This window comes from Phyllostomus hastatus, unplaced genomic scaffold (assembly GCF_019186645.2).
Source record: "Phyllostomus hastatus isolate PE091 unplaced genomic scaffold, TTU_PhHast_1.1 phas_contig_64, whole genome shotgun sequence".
Lineage (NCBI taxonomy): Eukaryota > Metazoa > Chordata > Mammalia > Chiroptera > Phyllostomidae > Phyllostomus > Phyllostomus hastatus.
The window spans coordinates 11,205,156-11,229,332 of record NW_025333928.1 but is presented as its reverse complement, the minus strand read 5'-3'; the positions used below and the strand labels follow the sequence as shown (position 1 = coordinate 11,229,332).

Genomic DNA, 24,177 nt, shown 5'->3' with positions numbered 1-24,177 from the left:
CTGACCCAGGACAATCTTCCCTCATACCCAAGGTAGACTTGGGCAGCCGCAACAAAAAACCTATGGTCCCCTGACCTCTAAGAGGGTAGGTGGTTTGGTTTTTAGCTTATGGAGTTAAGTCATGTGAGCTGTATGCTGCCTTAGCTAAAAGTTATATTAGATTTCATTTTTTTCCTACCTTCTCTGTTCTTCAGAGTACCCATGGCCAGTGCCATCAGTAGGATACTTTCTGTATAAAAACAAGGTTTTAAAGGTTAAGTGCAGTTTTCTGATGGGAGCATTTTTAAGATTGTCCACATTGGTGACATGAGAAGGCTTCTGTGCATGTGGGGAGTGTTCTTTGATCACCTGTTTGAAAGGTGTTGAGGGTGACCCACAATTAACTGCTCTTTTAAGCATGTACCGAGAGTGAGGGGAACAACTCACTGTGCGTTTGCACACGTTTTGAGTCACACCAAGCGTGAAGTGGTGGGGTAGGTGGAAAGCACAGTGGCTGTGGGCCTAGAGGATGCAGGGAGCAGACACAACTAGTGGTGTGTGATGTGCTGCACTTTTCATATCTGAGTCTCATGGTAATCCTGGGGAGCATGCAGGGCAGTCATTTTTATCTTGTTTGAGGGATTGGCTTTCACCCAAGTTTGTAGAACTAGGAGGACTAGAAGTACCTTTCTTTCCTCCAGGCCTGCGTTCCTGGAGCTTGCAGAGAAGGACAAGTCTTTCAGTTCTGTAGGTAAGATGGGAGGTCCCCACGCTGCTGGTCTCCGTGATGTATTCAGAGAATGGCACTTGAAGGTTGTGGTGCTCTCCATGTTCTGGGCAGTCACTCCTTAGTGCCAGAGGCATTTCTGTAGTTGTAAGTTTTTAGGAATTGTTTTCTTATAGCACAAACCTTGTGATGAAAGATTGCAAATTTAAACTGAATTTCTGGCTTTAAGTTTGAGAGGGAGGGCATAGTTGCGAGTCTTGTCTTGAGAAAACCTCTGTGGTCATGTTTCTATGGACCCACCTTTCCTAATCCTTGTCCTCTTAATGGTTTCAACAGGACAGATTGATTCACTTTGGAGCTATAAGTACTGATGTATTAGGTTGCAGCGCTCATTATTCATTGACGCAAATTCTCACAATGAATATTCAAGAGCAGGGTTTCTCCTTGGACCTCGGAACAAGTTTCACTGAAGATGCCCCCAGACCCCCAGTGCCTGGTGAGGAGGGTGAATTGGTGTCCACAGACCCCAGGCCTGTCAACCACAGCTTCTGCTCTGGGAAAGGTGTCGGGATTAAAGGCGAGACTTCCACAGCCACTCCAAGGCGCTCAGATCTGGACCTGGGGTACGAGCCTGAGGGCAGTGCTTCACCCACCCCACCATACTTGAAGTGGGCTGAATCATTGCACTCCTTACTAGATGATCAGGACGGGATAAACCTGTTTAGGACTTTTCTGAAGCAGGAGGACTGTGCTGACTTGCTGGACTTCTGGTTTGCCTGTAGTGGCTTCAGGAAACTGGAGCCCTGTGACTCGAATGAGGAGAAGAGGCTGAAGCTAGCCAAAGCCATTTACCGAAAGTACATCCTTGATAGCAATGGCATCGTGTCCAGGCAAACCAAGCCAGCCACCAAGAGTTTCATAAAGGACTGCATTATGAAGCAGCTGATCGATCCTGCCATGTTTGACCAGGCTCAGACAGAAATCCAGTCCACCATGGAGGAGAACACCTACCCCTCCTTCCTCAAGTCTGATATTTATTTGGAATACACGAGGACAGGCTCAGAGAGCCCAAAGCTCTGTAGTGACCAGAGCTCTGGGTCAGGGACAGGGAAGGGCATACCTGGATATCTGCCCACTTTGAATGAAGATGAGGAATGGAAATGTGACCAAGATATAGACGAAGATGATGGCAGAGACCCTGCTCCCCCTGGCAGGCTGACACAGAAGCTGCTCCTGGAGACAGCCGCCCCTCGGGCCTCCTCAAGTAGACGGTACAGCGAAGGCAGAGAATTCAGGTGAGTCAGACACAAGGAGTCTGTTTCTGTGCTCACTTCTGAGAGCTGGAGAATTATCAAGGAAAGGTGTTGGTAAGGAATGATCTTGTCTTTCAACCCCAAGTGGGTATACTTCTGTTTCTATACTTCTGGTGAGTTGTGGTTTTAGTTCTTATTCATTATACTTTCACATTTGTCATTAGATGTTTTTAATGTTTGTATGTTGAGGATATTTTGATCAAGAACAGACTAAAATGTATGAGTTTGTAAGTCATTAGGGATATTGGAATCCTTAGAAGTCGTGACATTTAACACCTGACCCATAAGCCCTAAAATTTGTATCCTCTTGCATAGAAGATGTATTTACCTGGTAGACATAATCCTTTTGGCTTAATAAAGGGAGGTGTGGACATTTAAATGCATCAATACTTAGAGAATTCTGGATCATTGTATTTTATAATGGTTTTCTAAGATTCTCCCTGGAGGTTGGGAAGTGGTGGTAAGGAGGCTGCCGTGCAGAAATTTTCCTGAGCACTTTGAGAACTTCTGTGGCTGTGGTTGCATTTCTAGGATTGGACCTTTCCCCTGCCAACAGAAGGAGTTAGTGCTATTGTGTAGTCAGTTCCCAGCAGCCCAGGGGCACTCTGAAGTGATCGCAGCCCTTACAAACGGGCACACATACAACTCGGAGGCATGAAGTGGTACTATGAAGAAATCGTTAAGACTTAGAAAACCTGTTTCTTCTTTTCTTGGTAATTCCTTTTGAAGTTACTGGAGGCGTGTTTGGTTGTGGCTGGAACCTGTTACTGATGTTATTAGCAATGCGCTCCTCTGTATCCCACTCATTTCCCTTTCACTGGTTCTAGAGACTTCTGCCTGTGAAACTGAAAGTCCAGACTTCATGTGCCCCTGCTGATTTTACCAAGAGTCTGAAAACACATCTCCAGGGATTTTCCCAGAGTTATTAAAACCTTGGATCATTTATCCAAGCTCACTATGGTAGAGAAATCGGCTACTTGCTAATAAACACAGGCTCAAACATTTCTGAGGTTTACCCATCCTTCAAGTGAGGTGATTCAGGATATACTGTTTGAGGTAATTTTTATGTGCCTTTTTGCTCACGCTCTTCAGCTAAATGCTATTGATTTAGCAAGCTTTTTATTTCTACTTTTTTTATTTGGAATTTTTATAAGAGTTTATTTGGGCCATAATTGATGACATATACTGGGGACCAAGATGTGAAATGCTCCTGATTTAGCAAGCTTTTTAGAACAGAGTATATTGTAAAATTATTCTGTTATGTATGGCTAATAATTGATACAGTCTTTAATACCTCACCTAAAAGTTTTTATATTTCATTAGAACAGTTTTAAGTTGGGATTAAATTTGAGTACTGGGCTTCAGGGAAAAAAATGGAGCTTAATTCTGATTTCTGAAATAAATTCCTGAGGGCTACCCCTCTTCCAACCAGCCCCAGTCTGCACACTTTACAGTTCTTGGGTTTTAAACAGCAATTTTGCTTTTTCTTTGGTTCTATTTATAATAAGTAACCCTTGCTATCCCATTAATAGAATGTGTTGGCTTCATCTGTCTGATAGCATTCTGCTGTAAGGACTGGGGCACATTTTGGTTTTAACTTGCCTGCCCTGGAGCTGCTAGTGGCAGAGGGAGCCTGGAGTTCAGGAGTCCTGTCTGCAATTGAATGTTCTCCCATTTGAGGTTGCCTGTGGTAGTTTTGTGGGTGGAGAATTTTAGATGTTGGGTCATCATTTCTGAGCACTGATGGATGGAGTTCAGCATGTTTGTTTGTTTGTTTGTTTAAGATTTTATTTATTTATTTTTAGAGGGAGTGGAAGGGAGGGAGGGAGAGAGGGAGAGAAACTCCAATGTGTGGTTGCCTCTTGCATGCCCCCAATTGGGGACCTAGCTCACAACCCAGGCATGTGGCCTGACTGGGACTCAAACCAGCAACCCTTTGCTTCACAGTCCGGTGATACATCCACTGAGCCACACCAGCCAGGGCTGGGATTCACATTATTTATCCTGCAGGGTGTGCAGTTAGGATGCAGTAGGTTGGAAGTAACATAAAATACAGCCCAAGCTGGCTTAAACAGTGAAGGGGATTGGCTGACACAGATAGATGAAAAGTCTAGGGGCAAGGCCAACATCAGATATGGTTTGATCTAGATTTCGACCTTTTTTTTTTCTTTTTCTTTTTTAATTTACTTATTTTAGAGAGAAGGGAAAGGAGGGAGAAAGAGAGAAACATGTGCAAGAGAAACATTGATCAGTTGCCTCTCACACATCCCCAACTGGGGCCCTGACCAGGAATTGAACCTGCAGCATTCCAGTGTGCAGGCTGGTGCTCAATCCACTGAGCCACACCAGCCAGGGCAATTTTTCTTTTAAAGATTTTATTGTCTTTTTAAAGCAGTTTTAGGTTACCAGCAAAATTGAGAGGCAAGTACAGAGGCTTTCCACATCCCCCTTGCCCCACACATGCACAGCCTCTCCCATTGTCAACATCTCTCACCAGAGTGGTTCATTTGTTGCAACTAATGAACCTCCATTAACACATCATAATCACCTGCAGTCCATCATTTTCATTAGAGTTCGCACTTGGTGGTGTACATTCTGCGGATTTGGACGAATGTGCAATGACGTGTATCCACCATTATGGTATCATACGGAGCATTTCCACTGCCCTAAAAATCCTCTGTGCTCCATCTATTCATCCCTTCCTCCCTTTTACCCCCTGGCAACCACCGCTCTTTTTATTGTCCTCATAGTTTTGCCTCTTCCAGAACTTTATATAGTTGGAATCATGGTATGTAGCCTCTTCAGACTAAAATGTATATTTTATTTTCCTCCATGTCTTTTCCTGGCTTGATAAGCGCGTGCGCGCTCACTCTCTCGCTCTCTCTCTCTCATTCCCTCTCTCTTTTAAGTGCTGAATAATAGTACTCCATTGTCAAGGTGTACCACAGCTTATTTATCCATTCACCTACTAGAGGACATCTTGGTTGCTTACAGATTTTGGCAATTATGAATCATACTGCTGTCTAAACATCCATGTGCGGGTTTTTGTATGCACATAAGTTTTCACCTTTGGGTAAATACCCAAAAGGAGTGTGTTTGCTCAGTTGCATGGTGGAACATATTTAGTTTTGTAATAAACTTCCCCATTTCTTAATGCTTTTTTGCTTCTGCCTTCCTGTGGCCAGCTCTGCTCTTTGGTTTACTCTTTTCAACAAAGGAGCGTTGGAGATGGCTGCCCAATAACCTTGGCTTTGAGCTCTTGTTTTGTAACAGATGCTTCCTACAGCATTAAAGGAAGGTCTTGCAGTTTGGTCTGAGTGACCAGGGATGCTGTGTGCTGCTCTGCCCTGCCTGTCACCGCATAATCGTTGTGTAAGGGATGGAGACTGTGCTGCCGAGCTTACACCAAGTAGGGCCACTCTGGAAATTACATAGGATGCCCCACCCCAATAGCATCACCTCTCCTGAACTGGAGAGAATGGTCTTCCAAAGGAAGATTGGGTTTAACAGGAAAGGGAAAAAGAGAGTGGGTGCTGAATAGGCAGGTTGTGAGTGCCAGCTGTGAAGAGGAGTGTAGGGGATGCATTTCCCATTGTTGATTCTCCCAGCGGCTAAGTGTTGATTCTGCTTGGGGGGAATTGTCACGTGGGCGGGGAGCGTATCTAGGACGGAACAACTTCGAGGGGCTCGTGAACCTAGAGCTCCTAGTTCCATGGGCTCTATAACATAAAGCTCTTCCTATTATGCTTTGTTGTTCAGTCTCCCCTTAGCAGACATAGGTACAACTTCGAGGGGCTCGTGAATCTAGAGCTCCTAGTTCCATGGGCTCTATAACATAAAGCTCTTCCTATTATGCTTTGTTGTTCAGCCTCCCCTTAGCAGACATAGGTACTCCCGGGTCCCTGATAGGAGGTCAAGCGTGGGCCCTCATTTGGCTTTACATGTGTACACATGGTTGTTTTCTTTTTTTAAAATTCTAATCCAAGGGTATGTTTATTGATTTTTGAGAGAGAGGAGGGGGGAGAGAGAGAAAGAAAAAGAAACATTGATCCAGTGTGTGCCCCGACCAGAGATTGAACTCATAACCTAGGTATGTGCCTGGACTGGGAATCGAATTCACAGCCTTTTGGTGTACAGGATGACACTCCAACCAACTGAGCCACTTGGCCAGGTCTTGGTTGTTTTTCATATAGTTGAATTAAGACAGGTTAAATGAATTCTTACTTGGGTCTCTGTTAAGGTTGAGAAAACAGCGATGCTCCTGACCTTTCTCTGCATTTTATGCTACTCACCTGGGATCATTTGAGCCCCTGGGCTAAGGGATCACAAATTTCCGCCTTGCTCATTCATTCTGCGTTTCTCTGTGTGGAAGACTTTGCCGGTCGGTATTACCCATTATCATTGGAACTTTGATGAAATTGTGGTTGATTCATATCCACCATTTATTTTGTGTGAATTGGCAAAGGGTCGGTCTTTTGGTGATGTGGGTGTTTGGCTAGTTATTACTGAATGATTTGGCATTAGGGCCCAAAGACTGTAAGACATTGGCTGGCAGGCTCAGTTTTTACTCGTAAACAGTTTAGCTTGGCCTGCCAGGTGCCTTTCAGGGCCTGCTTGTGGGAGGGCCAGTCTTGGTCAGGCTTGAAGCCAGGCCGTCTTCCTCAACCCTTCAAGCACCTGCACTTAGTGAATACCACTGGTTTTTGATGTCTAACACCAGCAAATGCTTTCCATTTCTATTTACTGCCCTTACCTTCCTCACTGGTTGAGATGTTCCCCAAGGACAGAGTTGCATGGCTATGTTCTTGCATCTTTCTGGTGGGTCGGTCCAATGAGGTACTCCTGGTCAGGGATGGTTATCAGGGCTGTGGCCAGAGAGTGCACTGTGGATGCTGTTGTTCACAGCAGAAGCAACTCAGCAATTTGTGGGTCCTTTAAAGGGTGGGTGGCCAGCCCTTATTCTCTAGGAGAATAACTAAGAGTTTTAACTAAGGAAATATCTGACCTGTTTGTTGGTTTATTGACTGTATTTCTGCTAGTGGTTTAAAAGGTCAAAAGAAGAAATGTAGAAAAAGGAAGCACCCAAAATGTGTATAAGTTCCTATGAAAGGCAGAAAAGTAAGAATGGTTTGGGTTTCTGATTGGAGTTTTAATGGAGTGGTGTAGGGTTCGGGGTGGGTAAAGGGTGCCTAGCTATAGAGGAGCTCTGAGTCAACAGGGTAGAGTCTTTGCCTGCTGTGCTTGAGGTGGGTGGGTGGCCACAGGCTCTGGGTGTCTGAGGACACACTCGTTAATAGGGACCCTGTTTGGCCTTGGCTGGTATGGCTCAGTGGTTGAGTGCTGACCTGTGAATCAAGGGGTTGCGGGTTCGATTCTCAGTCTAGCGCACATACCTGGGTTGCGGGCCAGGTCCCCCAGTAGGGGATGCACAAGTGGCAACCACACATTGATGTGTCCCCCTCCTTCTCACTCCCTTCCCCTTTCTAAAAAATCAATAAATAAAATGTTTTTTAAAATGAGCCTGTTTGATTTGCCCTTTAAGCACATTCTCTTCACTGTCAAATTTTTAGGTCATTTGTGATGGAAGGTAGCTCACTTAAATCTTGCTCACCCTATAGCCCTTCCTTCCTTTTCTCTACTGCTGTTCTTGTAGTTATCCTGAGTGGGGCGCACGAAGCTTAGGGAGATTGTATGGCCCTGCTGCTGTTCCCCTGCCATCATCTTCCAGATGTATGATTTGTGCAACTGGATGAATTCTTTTAACTGAACAGCTGATCCCAAAGTAGGTGACTGGAGATGTTTTTGTACAAGGCTTAGTATGCTCCTGTGGAGTTCTTGAGACAAGAGTTTAAAAATCTTCTCACCTTGCTGGCTGGATGGGGAGAACATTAAGCTTGGTGGTTTAATTTAATGTCCCCTCACTTGATGACTTTTCCAGTAGGCAGTGTCTTGTAGGGTCAGCATTCTGGTTGTGTACTTTGGAAAAGTTGCTAAACTTCTCTGGCTTATCTGTACAAAGTGGGGAGGATGAAGTAAGGACCTGCCAAATGACGTTGTCATGGAGTTCCTGGGGGAGGTGCTTGGAACAGCTAGTGCCTGCACACAGCAGGTGCTCATTAAATTTCAGCTCTTGCTGTGGTTCTTTGTCTTCATCATCATTATCATCTGAATTTAGTGGTCTGCTAGATGTTGAAATTAGTATCTGGGTTGGTTTCAAAATAGGGTAGAGAAGGACACAGTCAGATTTTAATAATCGTGTTTTCTTAAAATGAGACATAAAAAATATAACTTCCCACTCCAAACCTTTTCCTCTTACAAGCATCCTGCCTCCAGAAGTGACACCACCATCTAACAGGTTAATGCTTGTCTTGCTGACTCCTCATCCATGGCCACGGCAGTGCATGTTGAATCCCTGTGCTTCTCACTGTGCACTCTAGCTCCCACCATCTCCTGGACCACCACATGACATTCTGGCTGGATCTCTTCTCCCCACAGCACCAAAAGGATCTTTTCTAAATGCAGGTGTGATCACACTGTCTCTTCTTTCAGCACTCCCTTCCCACTGTGCCTGGAGTTAACCTCAAGCTCCTACGACACGACCGTGCCCATGGTGGATTCTGTCCCAGAAGCGCCAACATGCCATATGCCTTTTATATACCTGTCACTGGTGTAGGACTGGCCATTACAGTTTTTTAAAACTAGTTACTGGAAAGTCTAAAAATATTTTTTCTTTGCTTTAGTCATATAAAACTCCATGGTCTTTGACTGGTTTCATCAAAGTCCAGGAAGGTATCGGTGGTTAGCCATCAGAGAAAAATTCTGGAATAGAGATGCCTCTTTGCCTGGGCCTTTGTATCAGTAGGTTTATGAAAGGAAAGTGTTTATAGGGAGCAGACAAGCAAATGGTGACTGATGCCCTTTTTGTGGACCATGCTGCCCATGGTTCTGAAGTGCCGTAGCTATTTCAGGAGAATGCGGGGTTGGTGTGATTACATGATGTTCAGCACAGTGTGCAGGCGTGCAGACCTGCCTTATGTAGTTCTTGGAACTGAGCCATACCCATCGGTCAGCTGTCTGGTGACCACCCCATTGTCAAGCTAATATGCCAGCCAGTGTCACAGAGATTTGAATTTTACTCATACACATGGCTTTATTAACTTTTTTAAAAAAGATTTTACTTATTTTTAGAAAGAGGGGAAGGGAGGGTGAAAGACATGGAGGGAAACATTGTTTTGCGAGAGATGTGTTCATCTGTTGCCTCTTGCACGCCCCCAACTGGGGACCTGGTCTACAACCCAGGCATGTGTCCCCAGTGGGAATTGAACTGATGACTTTTTGATTCTCAGGCCAGCACTCAATCCACTGAGCCACACCAGCCAGGGCTCTATTAATCTGTATTAGAGTCCTGGCTTCATTTACACCAGTTTACCCTGCACTTACTAGAAATATGGGATTTGGCTGAATAGTGGTAGTTCAGTTAGGAAAGGAAGGCTGTCTAATAATTCTTTCTTCAACCATGACCAGTGTGAGGCTGAAGTGTAGAAGAAAATAAGTGTTGCTTTATTTTTCCCCCATTACACATTAGTACAAATGCACAGTTTTGTGAGCCCCTCAGGGTCCTCTCAGAGCCCATTAATTTCAAAAAGTGATCTGAGGAAGAAACTCAGTAAATCTCTTCATTCCCTACCTGGGACTGGGGCTGGCCTCTACACTGTTCCATCATCTTAAAGCAGCCACACAGAGGCTGTGCGTAGGGTTTTTGCATGTGAAGGGGTTCAACCTCTCCCCTCCGCATCCCCTCCCACAGTGGACCCATGTTACTGGGTGGATTATAGCCTTGGCCCGCGAACCTTCTCTGAACTGTTGAACCTTCTTGTAGCAGCTGGACTCAGCTCTTTTGTTTGGACCAGACTCGTCCAGATTTGATGGGCAGAGGTGTGCTGTGTCTGGGTGGGCACCATCCTCAGTCCCCCAGCAGCAGGGGCATTGCTGCTCCTTTCTGGGCCCTCAATTCATCTAGTGTTGTGACCTTAGAGTTATTTAAATGGTTTATTTATTTAGTTTTTTGTATTGCCCCTCTTTTCTTCAGTCTGTAATAGGGCCAGTATCTTCTCTTGAATTAACATTGAAAAATAATCATAAAGAATGTTGCTTGCAGCCTTGCTTGTAATAGAGAACAGAAAACTTGAATGTTCCATAGCAGGATTAATTGCACAGAGAATTTTTGTTTTTGTTTTTGTTTTGGTATGGTTGGAGAATATAGGTTTTTTATTGTCTTTTTTTCTATATTTTCCAAATTCCTATAAAATATATTTTTTTATAATTAGAAAGTATATTATTAAAATAGAAAAAGTATAAGAAGATCTGAATTTTATGCAACTTTTCAAACATTTTTTCTTTAAAGAGGATGCATGTGAATGTTTCTTTTTAGTATGATCTTAGGTCTTCTTAATGTTTACACTGCTATACCAATATTTTAAATTAGTCTGACAAAAAAAATGGAAGCAAGGAAAAATTCAAATAATGCTAAAAGGCTGATAACTTAGCAGCTCCATGTCATCCCTGGCCTTTCCAAGGTGGCCATGTCCAGTTGTGTCTTACTCTAGTGTACTAGTCTGCTTAGGTTACTTACAACAAAACATTCTCGACTTGGGGGCTTAAAGAGCAGACATTTCTTTCTCTCAATCCCAGGTCAAGGCATCTGTAAGGTAGGTGTCATTCCGGGGCCTTTCCTCATGGCGTGCAGATGCGTGCCATCTGACTGCACTGATGTGGTCTTTCCTCAGAGTGTGCATGTGGGCAGAGAGAGCAGCTGCCAGGTGTCTCTTCTGATAGGGTCATTAATTCTCCCAGATTAGGGCCTTCCTCTTAAGACCTCATTTGACTTTTATGACATACTTGGAGGCCCCATCTCCACACACAGCCACAGTGTCGGTTAGGGCTTCAATATATGGATTTTGTGGGGACACAGACTTTCTGTCCATCACACCCTTCCTTCTGAGTAATGTGCTGTTTTTAGGCAATCTTTATTGGTATTTTCCATTCCCTACCTCTCATCCTAATTGTAGTTGATTCTTGAACAACACAGGTTTGAACTCTTTGAGTCCATTTATACATAGGTTTTTTTCCAATAAATACTGTAAATATGCTTTTTCTTCCTTATGATTTTCCTAACATTTTCTTTTCTCTAGCTTACTTTATTGGAAGAATACCATATGTAGTACTGTAACATACAAAATCTGTGTTAATCAACTGTTTATTATATTATCAGTAAGGTGGTAAGCAGTAGGCTATTAGTAAGTTTTTAGGGAGTCAAAAGTTATATGCACATTTTCAACTGGGCAGGGGCACTGGTGTCCTTAATGCCCATGTTATTCAAGGATCAACTGCATTAATACATCCTAGGTCTAGTTTAAGTCCATATGTGGTGTTTTCATTGCTGAGCCAAGTTGGGTCAAGCATTCTCTTTCTTGTACCATCTTTTAAAATATTTTTGAGTGTAATTGTTGCCCTTTTAAAAAGTTTTTATTTATTTCTAGAAAGAGGGGGAGGGAGGGAGAAAGAGAGGGAGAGAAATATCAATGTGTGGTTGCCTCTCATATGCCCTCTACTGTAGACCTGGCCTGCAACCCAGGCATGTGCCCTGACTGGGGATTGAACCAGTGACCCTTAGGTTTGCAGGCTGGCTCTGAATCCACTGAGCCACACCAGCTGGAGTTGCATTTTTTCATTTGATTAGATATTTGACTTTCTGACAAATCTTTCTTTATACTACATTACTTTAAAAAGTCTTGTGGGTGTAATTGTCTAACCACTATGCTGTACACCTGAAATTAATACAAAATATTATTAAAAAAAGTCCTGTAAATATATACTTCTCCACATTATGAAGCCACTCAGATAAACTTTTTTCCCTAAGAGACATGTTACAAAACCTTCCCTGTTCCCACTCCATGTGAGAGTGTTGCTCTTCGGGTGTGCTGTGTGGCTGCTATGCCTTGCTGATGCAAAAAGTACTTGAAGGAGAAATTGGTTGGGTTTAAAATTCTAGATTAAGTGGCATTTCCCTCAGAAGGATTTGCTTCATTGCCTTCTGCCTTCTGGAGTTGTACTGGAGAGGCCTGATTCCATTGTAGGAAAGAGAGGAAGGAGGGGAGAGAGAGACAAACATTGTTGTGAGAGAAACGGCAATTGGCTGCCTCTATTATGTGCCCCAACCATGGCTTAAACCCACAACCTAGATATGTGCCCTGGCCAGTGATCAAACCTGCAGTCTTCTGGTGTGTGGGATGATGTTTTAAGTAGGCCACCTGTCCAGAGCTCTCTTTCTTTTTTTCCTTTTTTTTTTTTTAATTTTTCAGTTACAGTTGACATGCAATATTGTATTAGTTTCTTTTGTACAACCTAGTGATTGGATATTGTATAACTTCCTAAGTGATCACCCGGATAAATCTAGTATCTACCTGACACCATACATAGTTATTAGAATATTATTGACTATATTCTGTATGCTATATTTTACATCCCTGTGACTATTCTGTAACTACCAATTTGTACTCCTTAATCCCTTCAACTTTTTTACCCATCCTCCCCCACCCCCCAAATCTGGCAGCCATCATAATGGTCTCTGTATCTTTGAGCCTGTTACTGTTCTGCTTATTCATTTATTTTGTTTTTTTTTAGATTCCACATATAAGTGAATTCATATGGCATTTGGTCTTCCTCTGTCTGACTCACTTCAGTCACCACAATAGCCTTTAGGTCCATCAATGTTGTTGTAGATGGCAGGATTTGAGTCTTTTTTTATGGCTGAGTCATATTCCAATGTATATATGCACTGATTCTTTATCCATTCATCTATGGGCACTTAGGTTGCTTCCATATCTTGGTTATTGCAAATAATGCTACAACAAACATATGAATGTATCTGTCTTTTTGATTTAGTGTTTTGGGTTTCTTTGGATACATACCCAGAAATAAAATTGCTGAGTTCTCTTTTTTGGCTGTGTAGTCTTTGTTTTAAAGTTTATTTTGTCTGGTATAAATATTTCTACTCCAGCTTTTGTTTGTCTATTTCCATTTTCATGAAATATCTTTTCCCATCCCTTTACTTTCAGACTGTGCGTGTCTTTTGATCTGAAGTGGGTCTCTTGTAGATAGCATATGTATCCATTCAGCCAACATATGTCTTTTGATTGGGTTTTATGCATATTAATTGCAAATTTAATTATTTGCACCTGGAGTAATTATTGATAGCTATGTATTTATTGCTACTTTATTCATATTTTTTATCCTTTATTCTTAAAGAAGACCCATTAACATTTCTTGTAATACTGGTTCGGTGGTGATGAACTCCTTTAGTTTTCTCTAGTCAGGGAAGTTCTTTATCTGTCCTTTGATTCTAAATGGTACCTTTGCTGGGTAGAGTAAGATTACTAAATTGTTGTAGGTCCTTGCTTTTCATGACTTTGAATATTTCTTGCCAGTCCCTTCTGGACTGCAAAGTTTTTGTTGAGAAATCAACTGACTGTCTTATGGAAGCTCCCTTATAGATAACTAACTGCTTTTTTCTTGCTGCTTTAAAGATTGTTTATATGTCTTTAACTTTTAGCATTTTAATTATGATGTGTCTTGGTGTGGGCCTCTTTGGGTTCATCTTGTCTGGGACTCTCTATGCTTCCTGGACTTCTGTGTCTATTTCCTTCACCAGGCATGGAAAATTTCTATCATTATTATTTCTTTTTTTTTTTTAATTGATCTAGAGAGAGGGTAAGGGAGGGAGAGAAACATTGATGTGAGAGAGAAACATTGATTGGTTGCCTCTTGCACACACCCTGACCAGGGACTGAACCCACAACCCAGGTGTGTGCCCTGACTGGAAATCGAACCTGTGACCTGTTGGTTTGTAGGATGATGCCTAATCACCTGAGCCATACTGGCCAGGGCTCTGTCCTTATTTTTTCCACATAGGTTTTCTCTCTTCTGGCTCTGCCATGATATGAATGTTGGTACACTTGAAGTTATCCCAGATACTTCTTACATTACCCTCATTCTTAAAAATTCTTTTTTCTTTTTGCTGTTGTGATAGGCTGCTTTCCGTTTTTTTGTTTTTTAATTTTCCCAATCTCTGATTTGATACCCTGCTTCATCTACTCTACTGTTGATTCTCTGTAATGTATTCTTCATTTCAAACTGGTTCTTTTTTTAGGTTTTCTGTCGCCATTTTTATGTTTCCTAGCTCTTCGTTGAATCTCTCACTAAATTTATCTATTCTTCTCCTAAGTTCACTGAGCATCCTCATAACCACTGTTTTTGAACTCTGTATCTGATAGAGTGCTTGTCTCCATTTTGTTTACTTCTTTTTTTGGAGTTTTGAAAGAACAGATTCTTTCATTTGGGAACTTTTTTTTTTTTTGCCTCCTTATTTTGGCAGCCTCTTTAATTTGTTTCTCTGTATTAGATAGTGTTGCCACATCTCCCAGGCTTTATGTAGTAGATGTCTTGTAGTGTCCAGTGGTACAGCCTCCCCAGTCACCTAAGCTGGACACTCTAGGTGTGCCCCCCTGTGTAGGCTGTGTACACCTTCCTGTTGGAGTTGAGCCTTGATTGCTGTTTGTGCCTCAGTAGGAGGGATTTACCTTCAGGCCAATTGGCTGTGGCCACTGTGAGGATCAGCTGTGTAGAGACTGACCCCATGAAGCAGGACTTATATCAACTGGGCTCTGGTGCCCACTGAGCCCACCCCTTGTAGAGGTGGTTGAGTGGTGCTTCAACATGGTCTGAAGCTGTGCACCAGGTGCACTGGCTCTGGGCCTTCCTGGGAGGTGCAGGGCAAGGTCAGCCCACCTGGCATGAGCTACAAAGCCATCTGCAGATGGCTGCTACTTGTGCTGGGCTTGGAGGTGTCCAGCAGAGGCCTGGCTGCAAACCGAGGCTGGCTGCTGCTAATGCTGGGCCTGGGGCCACTTAATGAGAGGTACAGGCATGCAGAGGCCAGATGTTGCTTGTTTGAGAGATTTTAGGAAAGTCTGAAGTCAGAGTCAAAACAAGCTGTTTGTGTAAAAAGCCAGTGGAAATGGCTTGGGTGGGCCTGCCAATTGGGTGGGGTGGAGTCTCAGGGAATGACCAGGGTGGGTAAACAGCTTTAGCCAGGTTGACTGAGATATGGAGCCTTCTTGCCAGCTCTGTAGAGGGAGGGCTCAGAAAAGGAACAATGGCTTCTCTCTGGGAGAAAGCTGCTCCTCTACCTCCTGCCTTGATGCCATACAACTCAGTTTCTCCCCATATGTCCCTGAGGTACTGCTCCGGTACTGGAGCTCAGAGCAAGTAAGTCTGAGGAAGTGTGTGCCTGGGCCCTTAAAGGGGAATGCCTGGGACTCCAGAAGCCCTCCATTTCCCTTAGCTACAATCCCCATTGGTTTCTGTAGCCAGAAGTTACGGGGACTTCTCTTCCTGGCACTGGAACCCTGGGCTAGGGGTCTTCGTGTGGGGCTGGGACCCCTTGCTCCTCAGGGGTACCTGTGCTGCCAGGATATCACTCCTGAATTTTATCTACCACACCTGGGTATGGGAGCAGCCTGTTCTGGGTCTCCACCCCTCCTACCAGTCCTAATGTGGCTGCTGCTGCTGCTGCTTCTTTTTAATTTATTGATCCTAGGGAGAGAAGTGAGGTGAGAAACAGAGAGACATTGATTTGTTGTCCCACTTATTTATGCATTCATTGACTGATACTGTATGTGCCCTGAGTGGGGATCAAACCTGTAACCTAGCATTTTGGGACAAAGCTGTAACCAACTGAACTACCCAGCCAGAGCTGTGACTTCTTTATATTCGTAACTGTAGGACTTCTTTTTAGCCAGATTTCAGGTGGTTCTGAATGACAGTTGTCATGTAGTTTATTGTAATTTTGATGTGGTTGTGGGAGAGTTCAAATACCACATTTACCTATACCACCATCTTGACTGGAACTGGGGCTTTTTTCTTTCTTTCTTTTTTTAATATATTTTATTGATTATGCTATTACAGTTGTCCCATTTCCCCTCTCTATTCCCCTCCACCCTGCACATCCCCTCCCACCCACATTCCCCCCCTTTAGTTCATGCCCATGGGTCATACTTATAAGTTCTTTGGCTTCTACATTTCCCATACTATTCTTACCCTCCCCCTGTCTATTTTCTACCTATTGTCTATGCTACTTATTCTCTGTACCTTCCGCTCCTTCCTCCTCCCGCTCCCCTGTTGCTGACCTTCCATGTGATCTCCATTTCTGTGGGTCTGTTCCTGTTCTAGTTGTTTGCTCAGTTTGCTTTTGTTTTTGTTTTAGGTGTGGTTGTTAATAATTGTGAGTTTGCTGTCATTTTACTGTACTTATTTTTTATCTTCTTTTTCTTAGGTAAGTAAGTCCCTTTAACATTTCATATAATAAGGGCTTGGTGATGATGAACTCCTTTAATTTGACCTTATCTGGGTAGCACTTTATCTGCCCTTCCATTCTAAATGAAAGCTCTGCTGGATAGAGCAATCTTGGATGTAGGTCCCTGCCTTTCATGATTTGGAATAATTTTTTCCAGCCCTTGTTGCTTGCAAGGTTTCTTTTGAGGGATCAGCTGACAGTCTTATGGGAACTCCTTTGTAGAAACTGTCTCCGTTTCTCTTGCTGCTTCTAAGATTCTTTCCTTAGCTTTAATCTTGGATAATGTAATTATGATGTGCCTTGGTGTGTTCTTCCTTGGGTCCAACTTCTTTGGGACTCTCTGAGCTTCCTGAACTTCCTGGAAGTCTATTTCCTTTGCCAGATTGGGGAAGTTCTCCTTCATTATTTGTTCAAATACCTTTTCCACTTGTTGCTCTTCCTCTTCTCCATCTGGTACCCCTATAATTCAGATGTTGGAACATCTAAAGATGTCCTGGAGGTTCCTAAGCCTCTCTTCATTGTTTTGAATTCTTCTTTCTTCATTCTGTTCTGGTTGAGTATTTCTTTCTTCCTTCTGCTCTAAATCATTGATTTGAGTCCTGGTTTCCTTCCCATCACCGTTGTTGGTTCCCTGTGCATTTTCCCTTTATTTCACTTAGCATAGCCTTCATTTTTTTATCTAAACCAATTCTGTGAACATCCTGATAACCAATGTTTTGAACTCTGTGTGTGATAGGTTGGCTATCTCTTCATCGTTTACTTGTATTTTTTCTGGAGATTTGATCTGTTCTTTCATTGGGGCCATTATTATTATTATTATTATTATTTGGTTTCTGTGTGCCTGTTACATAGTATGGGGTGGAGCCTTGGGTGTTAACTAGGGCGGGATAACATGTCACTGTGTATGACGCTGTAGGTGGGGGAGGGGTCCGAGAGGGAACCATGCCATTTGCTCTGCTCTCTGTCAGTTTTCAGTCACTTCTCCTGCTACCCACAATCAAATTGGGCCCTTCTGGTGCTGATTCCCTGGGTGGGTGGGCTTGTGTATGTTCTAGGACCCTGTTGTCTCTCCAAAAAACTCTCCCATGAGGCTGGGAGTTTCTCCAACTGCCGCCTAAACCCCACAGGCGTTTTCAGTAAGGTTTGAGACTTTATTTTCCTGCTCTGGACTCTGGATTTCAAGGTCTCTCTCGCTCCCCAGTTGTTCCTCCCGGTTTATCTGCACTCGAATGTGGGACCACCCAGTCTGCAATTCACTGCCTTGCCTGGTCTACTGGCCCTGGTCCTCTAGCTGCCCATCTCAGTCCCTCCTGCCGGTCTGGATGAATGTTTCTTCTTTAACTCCTTGGTTGTCAGACTTCCATAAAGTTCAATTTTCTGGCAGTTCTGGTTGTTGTTTGTTTTTAAATTTGTTGTTATCCTTCTTTCCATTGTACAAGGAGGCACACTGTGTCTACCTATGCCTCCATCTTGGCCAGAAGTCTCCTTTTTTCTTTCATTGTGCTGAAGAAACTTGTCCTTCTATTCTGGGAATTTGTTAAATGTTCTTTCTTTTTTAAAAAAATATTTATTTTTAGAGAGAGGGAAAGGTAGGGAGAAAGAGAGGGAGAGAAATATCACTGTGAGAGGGAAACATCAATCTGCTGCCTCTCATATGGGCCCCAACTGGGATCCAAACCCTCAATCTAGGCATGTGCCCTGACCGGGAATTGAACCAACCACCTTTTGCTTTGCAGGATGGTGTTCAGCCTGAACCGCAGTGGTCAGGGCTATTAAATGTTATTTCTTTGATAACTTCATGTTTTCTGTTTTCTCATTTTAGAGCTTCTATTGTTTAGATGTCAGACCATCTGAAATGAGCCTTCAAATTTTAAATCATATTATCCTATTTTCCATTTTCTAAAATTGTGATTTCAGATCTATTAAATGTCCATGCCCTTGTTTTCTGAATATACACTCTTAAAAATTTATTTTTTGTTCATGGATTAATATTTTAAAATCTTTTGGGAGAGGTTAATTATATTTTGTTAATTGTTGTCCTGCTTTCTGCTTAGTAAGATGTTTGGGTCCTCTGAATTTCTTTGTTATGGATTTGGATTCTGTCTTGCTTGCTCAAAGTTTTATCCAAATGATGATCCTGGCTGTCTGTTTTTGTTTAAATGTGAGGCACTGGAGATGCTGGTTGAAAGCTGTGTGTGAGGCCATTTTGATTGGTGTGCTTGGTGTGTTTAGGCTGCCAGCTGGCTTTTTGCTTGGGTGGGGGTTCCCCAGATTTCAGTATCTTTAGGTCTTTTGTCAGGGGTGATTTGCTCTCCCCTGAGAGGGAAACTTTAGTCCCCTTCTTGTGGGACTGGCTGTTACATTCTGGAGCTGAATAGATGAAGGAGTTGGGTTTCCCAGTTGAGAATACAGACTTTTCACGTGATTCATCAGTTTTTAGTCCAAATCCCTGTATCTTTCCCTGCACCTGATTTTCCCAAATCAGGAGCCTTTCAGTTTCATTTTTATTGAGACTTTGTCCTGTGTGTCCTACAAGGGTGTGTGATAGAGAATTATGTGATTATCCTGGATGTGGGTGAGGACAGGACCCTGGGGGTCTAACTCCCCCTAAACATCCCTCAGAAAATTTCTATTTGTAGTATCATGCTCCCTGCCCATCCCTCAGTAGGGCAGCATTTTTCATTAGTTTTCTAAGAAGTCCTGCATGTATGTAGAAGAAAGACTGCTCTCTGTTTCTATGATTACCGAGTTGGGCCTAGTTTGCAAAACTTATCTTTTGAACACAAAAGGAAGAGAATGAGTCTTTGAGAAGAATTCAGTGAAAGCAAAGGAGATAGGGAGCTCAGATATTTAGGGGAGGACTAGCGTGACTGCCATAACTATGTGATATGGAGGTGGTAGCATTGTGAGAGGACTCTTTCTTTTTAATGAAAATTAACTTCGGGAGTTCTGAGCCCTGCCCATGACTTTGCTGCCCCACTGTTTGGCTCTTCAGACCCACTACCAACAAATCAGCCCAGCTTTTGCGTGTACCTTCTGCCTGGTTCCTCCAGTGTTACCACTATAAAGAAAGTGGTTCAACAGCTCCAGCTGGAGACGGGCCTCAACTATGTGAAGATTTCCCAGAAGGCTGCAGGTTTGAAACAATTCTGTCTGCAGAATGCTCAATATGACCCCCTGCTGACTGCAGTATATCCAAGTACCAATCCCTTTAGACCCCAGAAAGTAGGCTCCTTTTTGTAGTGAAGTGAATCTTTCTTTTAAAAAATGTATGTATGTATGTATGTATGTATATATTTTTAGAGAGGGGGAAGGAAGGAACGAAGGAAGGAAGGAAGAGGGGGAGCACGTCAGTGTGTGGTTGCCTCTCATGTGCCCCCTGCTGAGGACACAGCCTGTAACCGAGGCACGTGCCCTGACCAAGAATCGAACCATTGATCCTTTGGTTAACAAGCCTGTACTCAATCCACTGAGCCACACCAGCCAGGGGCTAGTGAAGTGAATTTTTGAAGGTGTTTTGAAACCACTTTTTATGAACCAGTGAATATTTGAAGAGAGCTAAATTTGAAAGCCTGTACAAAAAGCTTATCCCTGTAACATGTGCCATACTTTAGACTTCTGCTTTTGTCATTCCTTAACATCTGCCTCTCAGAATTTTCATGAATTTCTATTTCACAAGGATGATTATTTTACATACACTGGCAGCAACCGACAAATACTGTATTTTTGGACTATAAGATGCACCCCCCGCCCCATTTGGGAGGAATAATGGTTGTTAATGCTGCTGTTGAGTCCTGTTTACATTTACATTGGTGAAATATTATGTTGTTTATGTTACTAAATATTTTACCACATTTTTTTACTTCAAAATTTTTCCCTTATTTTCTTCTAAAACCTAGGTGTGTCTTATGGTCCAAAAAATACAGTAAATACTTAGTATAAAGGGGGAAAAAAAGAAAATTCACTTTGGGATGTCTAGTACTTTTGAGATCCACTTGGTGAATACAAATTATATGCACACATAAAACTTCTCTCAGGAGCTCATTTATTCGTGTGTTAGCCCTCCTTATGTTGGACATAGATGAAGGGTTGGCATCTTGAGGTAGACTGATTCTCACTCTTGTGTAACTCCTGGGTTTCTTACTGGATCTTCGAAAACCTGTGTCTGAGCAGACAAGAAAAGGTATGTGTGTTGTGTTGCCCAAATATAGCTGCCCCTTTAAACAGAGAATTGACAGAAGTACAGATTCATTGTGTACCCTCTTCATGCCAGATACTCTTCCAGGAGCTGGAGATTCGGCAGTGAACGAAACAGGCAAAAATTCCTCCATTCATGGGGTTTACATTTTAACAGGAGGAGGTACAAGATGAAAAAATAAGTGAACTACAGTGTTTCAGATGGTGACAAATACTATGTACGGTAAAGTACCATCTGGCCAGTAGGGACAAAGGGAGGGTTGCCATTTTAAGAGAAAAAGCCAGACAGGGTCTCAATCAAGAGGGTGACTTTCAAGCAAATCCTAAGGAAGGTGAAAGCACAAACTATGTGCCTGGTGGAGGATGATACCATTCAGAGGGAAAAGCCAGATCTCAAAAGCAAGAAAGGCAGCAAGGCTGGAGCATAGGCAGTATGGGGAGAGTAATGGTGATGAGCTCAGAGAGGTTTGGTGTTTCTGAAATTGGGTTTAAAAATCTACTGCAAATGGGGAAAAAATACAACAAAGATTAAATTTTTAAAAATCCACTATAGCTTCTGCTTTGGTCTCTCAAGCAATCAGTATATTGATGCTGTTTAGAGCCATGAGCCTTGTTGAGATCCCCAGTGAGTGAATATAGATAGAGAAAAGAAGGGGTCAAGAAATCCTCCAAGAGAGAAGAAAATCACTGTGAGAGAGCAGCATCAATCGATCACTTGCCTCCTGTACACGCCCCTACCAATAATCGAACCCTCAGCCTAAGTATGAGCCCTGACCCAGAATCGAACTTGTAGCCTTGTGGTATACAGGATGATGCTCTAACCAACTGAGCCACCTGGCCAGGGTTGATTCTGTTTTTCTTTTTTAACTTCTAGTTCTCTGCTCAAAATCTTTGGCTTGTCTTTTAGCTTATTGAACATGTTAATCACATATTTTAATGTCATATCATTTCAAAATTGGAGTATTTTGTGGTTCTGATTCTGTTCTTTCTCTTGTTTCTTAGTCATATGATCCTGTCTCTTGGTATGATGGGCGATTTTTTATTAAATATCAGACATTGTACTTATATATGAAATATTTAAAGCTCATTTTAAGTATTTGACCTTTTTTTTCCTTCTATTAGAAAACACATCACTTTCCTTCAATCAGGAACCACTCTGGTTGGATGCTGAGAAGGATGGTCTATTTCAGATTCATTGCTTCTCCCATCTAGCAGCCCATTGGGCTCCCAGCTGGAAGACTGAGGTCTGCACCAGGGCCCACCTCTCTGTGTACTCAGACCACTCACTTAAGAATTCTGGGGAGGCCCTGGCTGGTGTGGCTCAGTGGGTTGAGTGCCAGCCTGGGAACTGAAAGGTCACTGGTTCAGTTCCCAGTCAGGGCACATGCCCGGGTTGCAGGCCAGGTCCCCAATTGGGGGTGTGTAAGGGGCAATCAATCGATGTATTTCTTGCACTTTGATGTTTCTCTCCCTGTCTTTCTCCCTCCCTTCCCCTCTCTCTAAAAATAAATACGTAACATCTTAAAAAAAAAAAGAATTCTGAGAACTTCCACATTCTCAGCCTCTGAGGTATCACTTGATAAACCCAAGGAGAAAAGGGGGACTAAATATTGGACTTACATCTCTGTCTTCCCCTTTTCTCTTATGTTTTGGCCCCTTAAGACCTCATTGCTATGGTAGTTCTCTGGTGCCTTTAAATGAGATGAAAATATTTTTGTTTGTTTTTTTTCTGATTGTCCTTACAAGGGGTTTGGTGCACCATAAGTTAGTCTACCTTGCAAGCAGAAATCCAAGGCTCACTTTATATCAGCTATTTATTTAGGGCTTGATTTTGATGAATCCTTATATTATGTAATTCTGTTCTGTGGTTTTAAAATAGGAGTCAGAAAAGTCTTTGGGGAGATGAATGATGGCTGATGGGTGTCCCCATCTCTCTGGGTCCTTCAGATGACCTCTGAGCAGAGAGGCTGTTCTGCTTCAGAGTGGTTGTGTCGCTTGTCCCTCTGTGGCGCTCCTTTCACATGCTGTGTTGAAGGCCTGCTCTGGTCAGGTGCATAAGCAGAAACTGAAGTCAATGTTCCATGGGTTATAAAACTCAAATGTTTTCCAGGGGATCCCCCACCCCCATTCTCCCTCTTAACATTGTGAATTCTGGCAGGGCAATTAACATTGCCCTTATCTGCCCTGCCAGAATTCACCATTTAAAAATAAATAATCTAGATAAATTATGTGTGTCTTTCCAGAATGTCTTTATGCATATACAAGTTAATACTAACATATTCTTAAATTTTTAATACTTAACATTTTAAAGTAGAAATTTTCTATAAGAAATAGATGTGACCTAAAAAATTAGGTCGGTCTCACCGAATATGGTATATGTTGAGTATAAACTCTAGATTTGTTTCATATATATTCATTTTTCAGATATAAAGATGATGTTACTAATAACTATAAACATTTTTAGGATTTTTTAAAAAGATTTTATCTATTTTTAGAGAGAGAGGAAGGAGAAAGAGAGGGAGAGAAGCATCGATTGATTGCCTCTCCCAATTGGGGACCTGGCCCGCAACTCAGGCATGTGCCCTGGCCTGGAACCAAACCTGGAACCTTTTGGTTTGTGGGATGATGACCAACCCACTGAGCCACACCAGTCAGGGCCATTTTTAGGATTTTTTGTGTTTAATTACATTGCTTCTGTCCATTCAAGTACTCTTTTTAAAAAATTTTTGAATTTATTGATTTGAGAGAGAGAAAAACATCTATTTGTTTCACTTATTCATGCATTCATTGGTTGCTTCCCATATGTGCCCTGGCTAGAGATCGAACATGCAACCTTGCTGTATCAGGACTATACTCCAACGAACTGAACTACCAGCCAGGCCTTTATCCATATATTCTTGCCTTATGACAAAGGTGACTGGATGTATTAGTGGCCAAGTTCACTGGGGAAGAGGGTGAACATAATGAATGAATACCAAACTCAGGGCTTTGGGGAATGTAATGGCACCCAGCAAACACATACCACATAGCTTCAGCTCCACTGCCCTTACGTGAAGCAGGGTATGTATACATGCCACAATATGGAGGCGCTGTGCTCAGCATCCTTCCAACTCTCTTTAGCAAGCTAAGCATTTAGACGTGTTGAGCCCATGTCACTGACTATTGCTGGGGGGTGGGGGGACGGAAATGAAGACCCATAGGTGCGCCTGTGCTAGAGCCCTCCCTACCCCCACCCTCAAGGCCACCTCTACAGTCTGCAGTGTGGAAACAGCGGTATTAAGCAGGACCTGATGAGGCCTGGGGTGAGGCCTGCAGCAGAGACACAGCTTGGTGGAGATCCCAAGGATGGAGGGAACAGGGCTGAAGGAATGTCATACTTGTGCCTTGGTTCTTTGAAATTCCATTTGCTTTGGAATGTAAGTTTTATGGTGTCACAGTAGAGCTGTGTTGGGGATGCCTTTAAAGATAAAACATTTCCATGATGAACAAAAAGATTGGGACATGAAAGCCATCCAGGCTATTTATTCTTCCCTGTTTCAGTTTTTACC

General features: G+C 42.8%; 2 protein-coding genes across 4 annotated transcripts in view; both read left to right on the top strand.

Moving 5' to 3' along the window:
* The window catches only part of AXIN1 (axin 1), a 70,784-nt gene that overhangs the window by 4,113 nt on the left and 42,494 nt on the right, over nt 1-24,177 (top strand). For 2 of the 3 annotated variants that reach the window (XM_045849151.1, XM_045849152.1), the window contains exons 2-3: nt 681-730; nt 1,043-2,001. In XM_045849151.1, the coding sequence (XP_045705107.1) occupies nt 1,124-2,001 (878 nt within the window). In that variant the 5' untranslated portion in view covers nt 681-730; nt 1,043-1,123. The remainder of the gene's footprint in view (nt 1-680; nt 731-1,042; nt 2,002-24,177) is intronic. The other variant, XM_045849153.1, reaches the window with a different exon arrangement.
* Nucleotides 18,170-19,675, top strand: LOC123825413 (guanine nucleotide-binding protein G(I)/G(S)/G(O) subunit gamma-5-like). Its single transcript, XM_045848795.1, has 2 exons — nt 18,170-18,194; nt 19,428-19,675. Exons 1-2 carry the CDS (start codon nt 18,170-18,172, stop codon nt 19,673-19,675), a joined length of 273 nt encoding a protein of 90 aa, XP_045704751.1.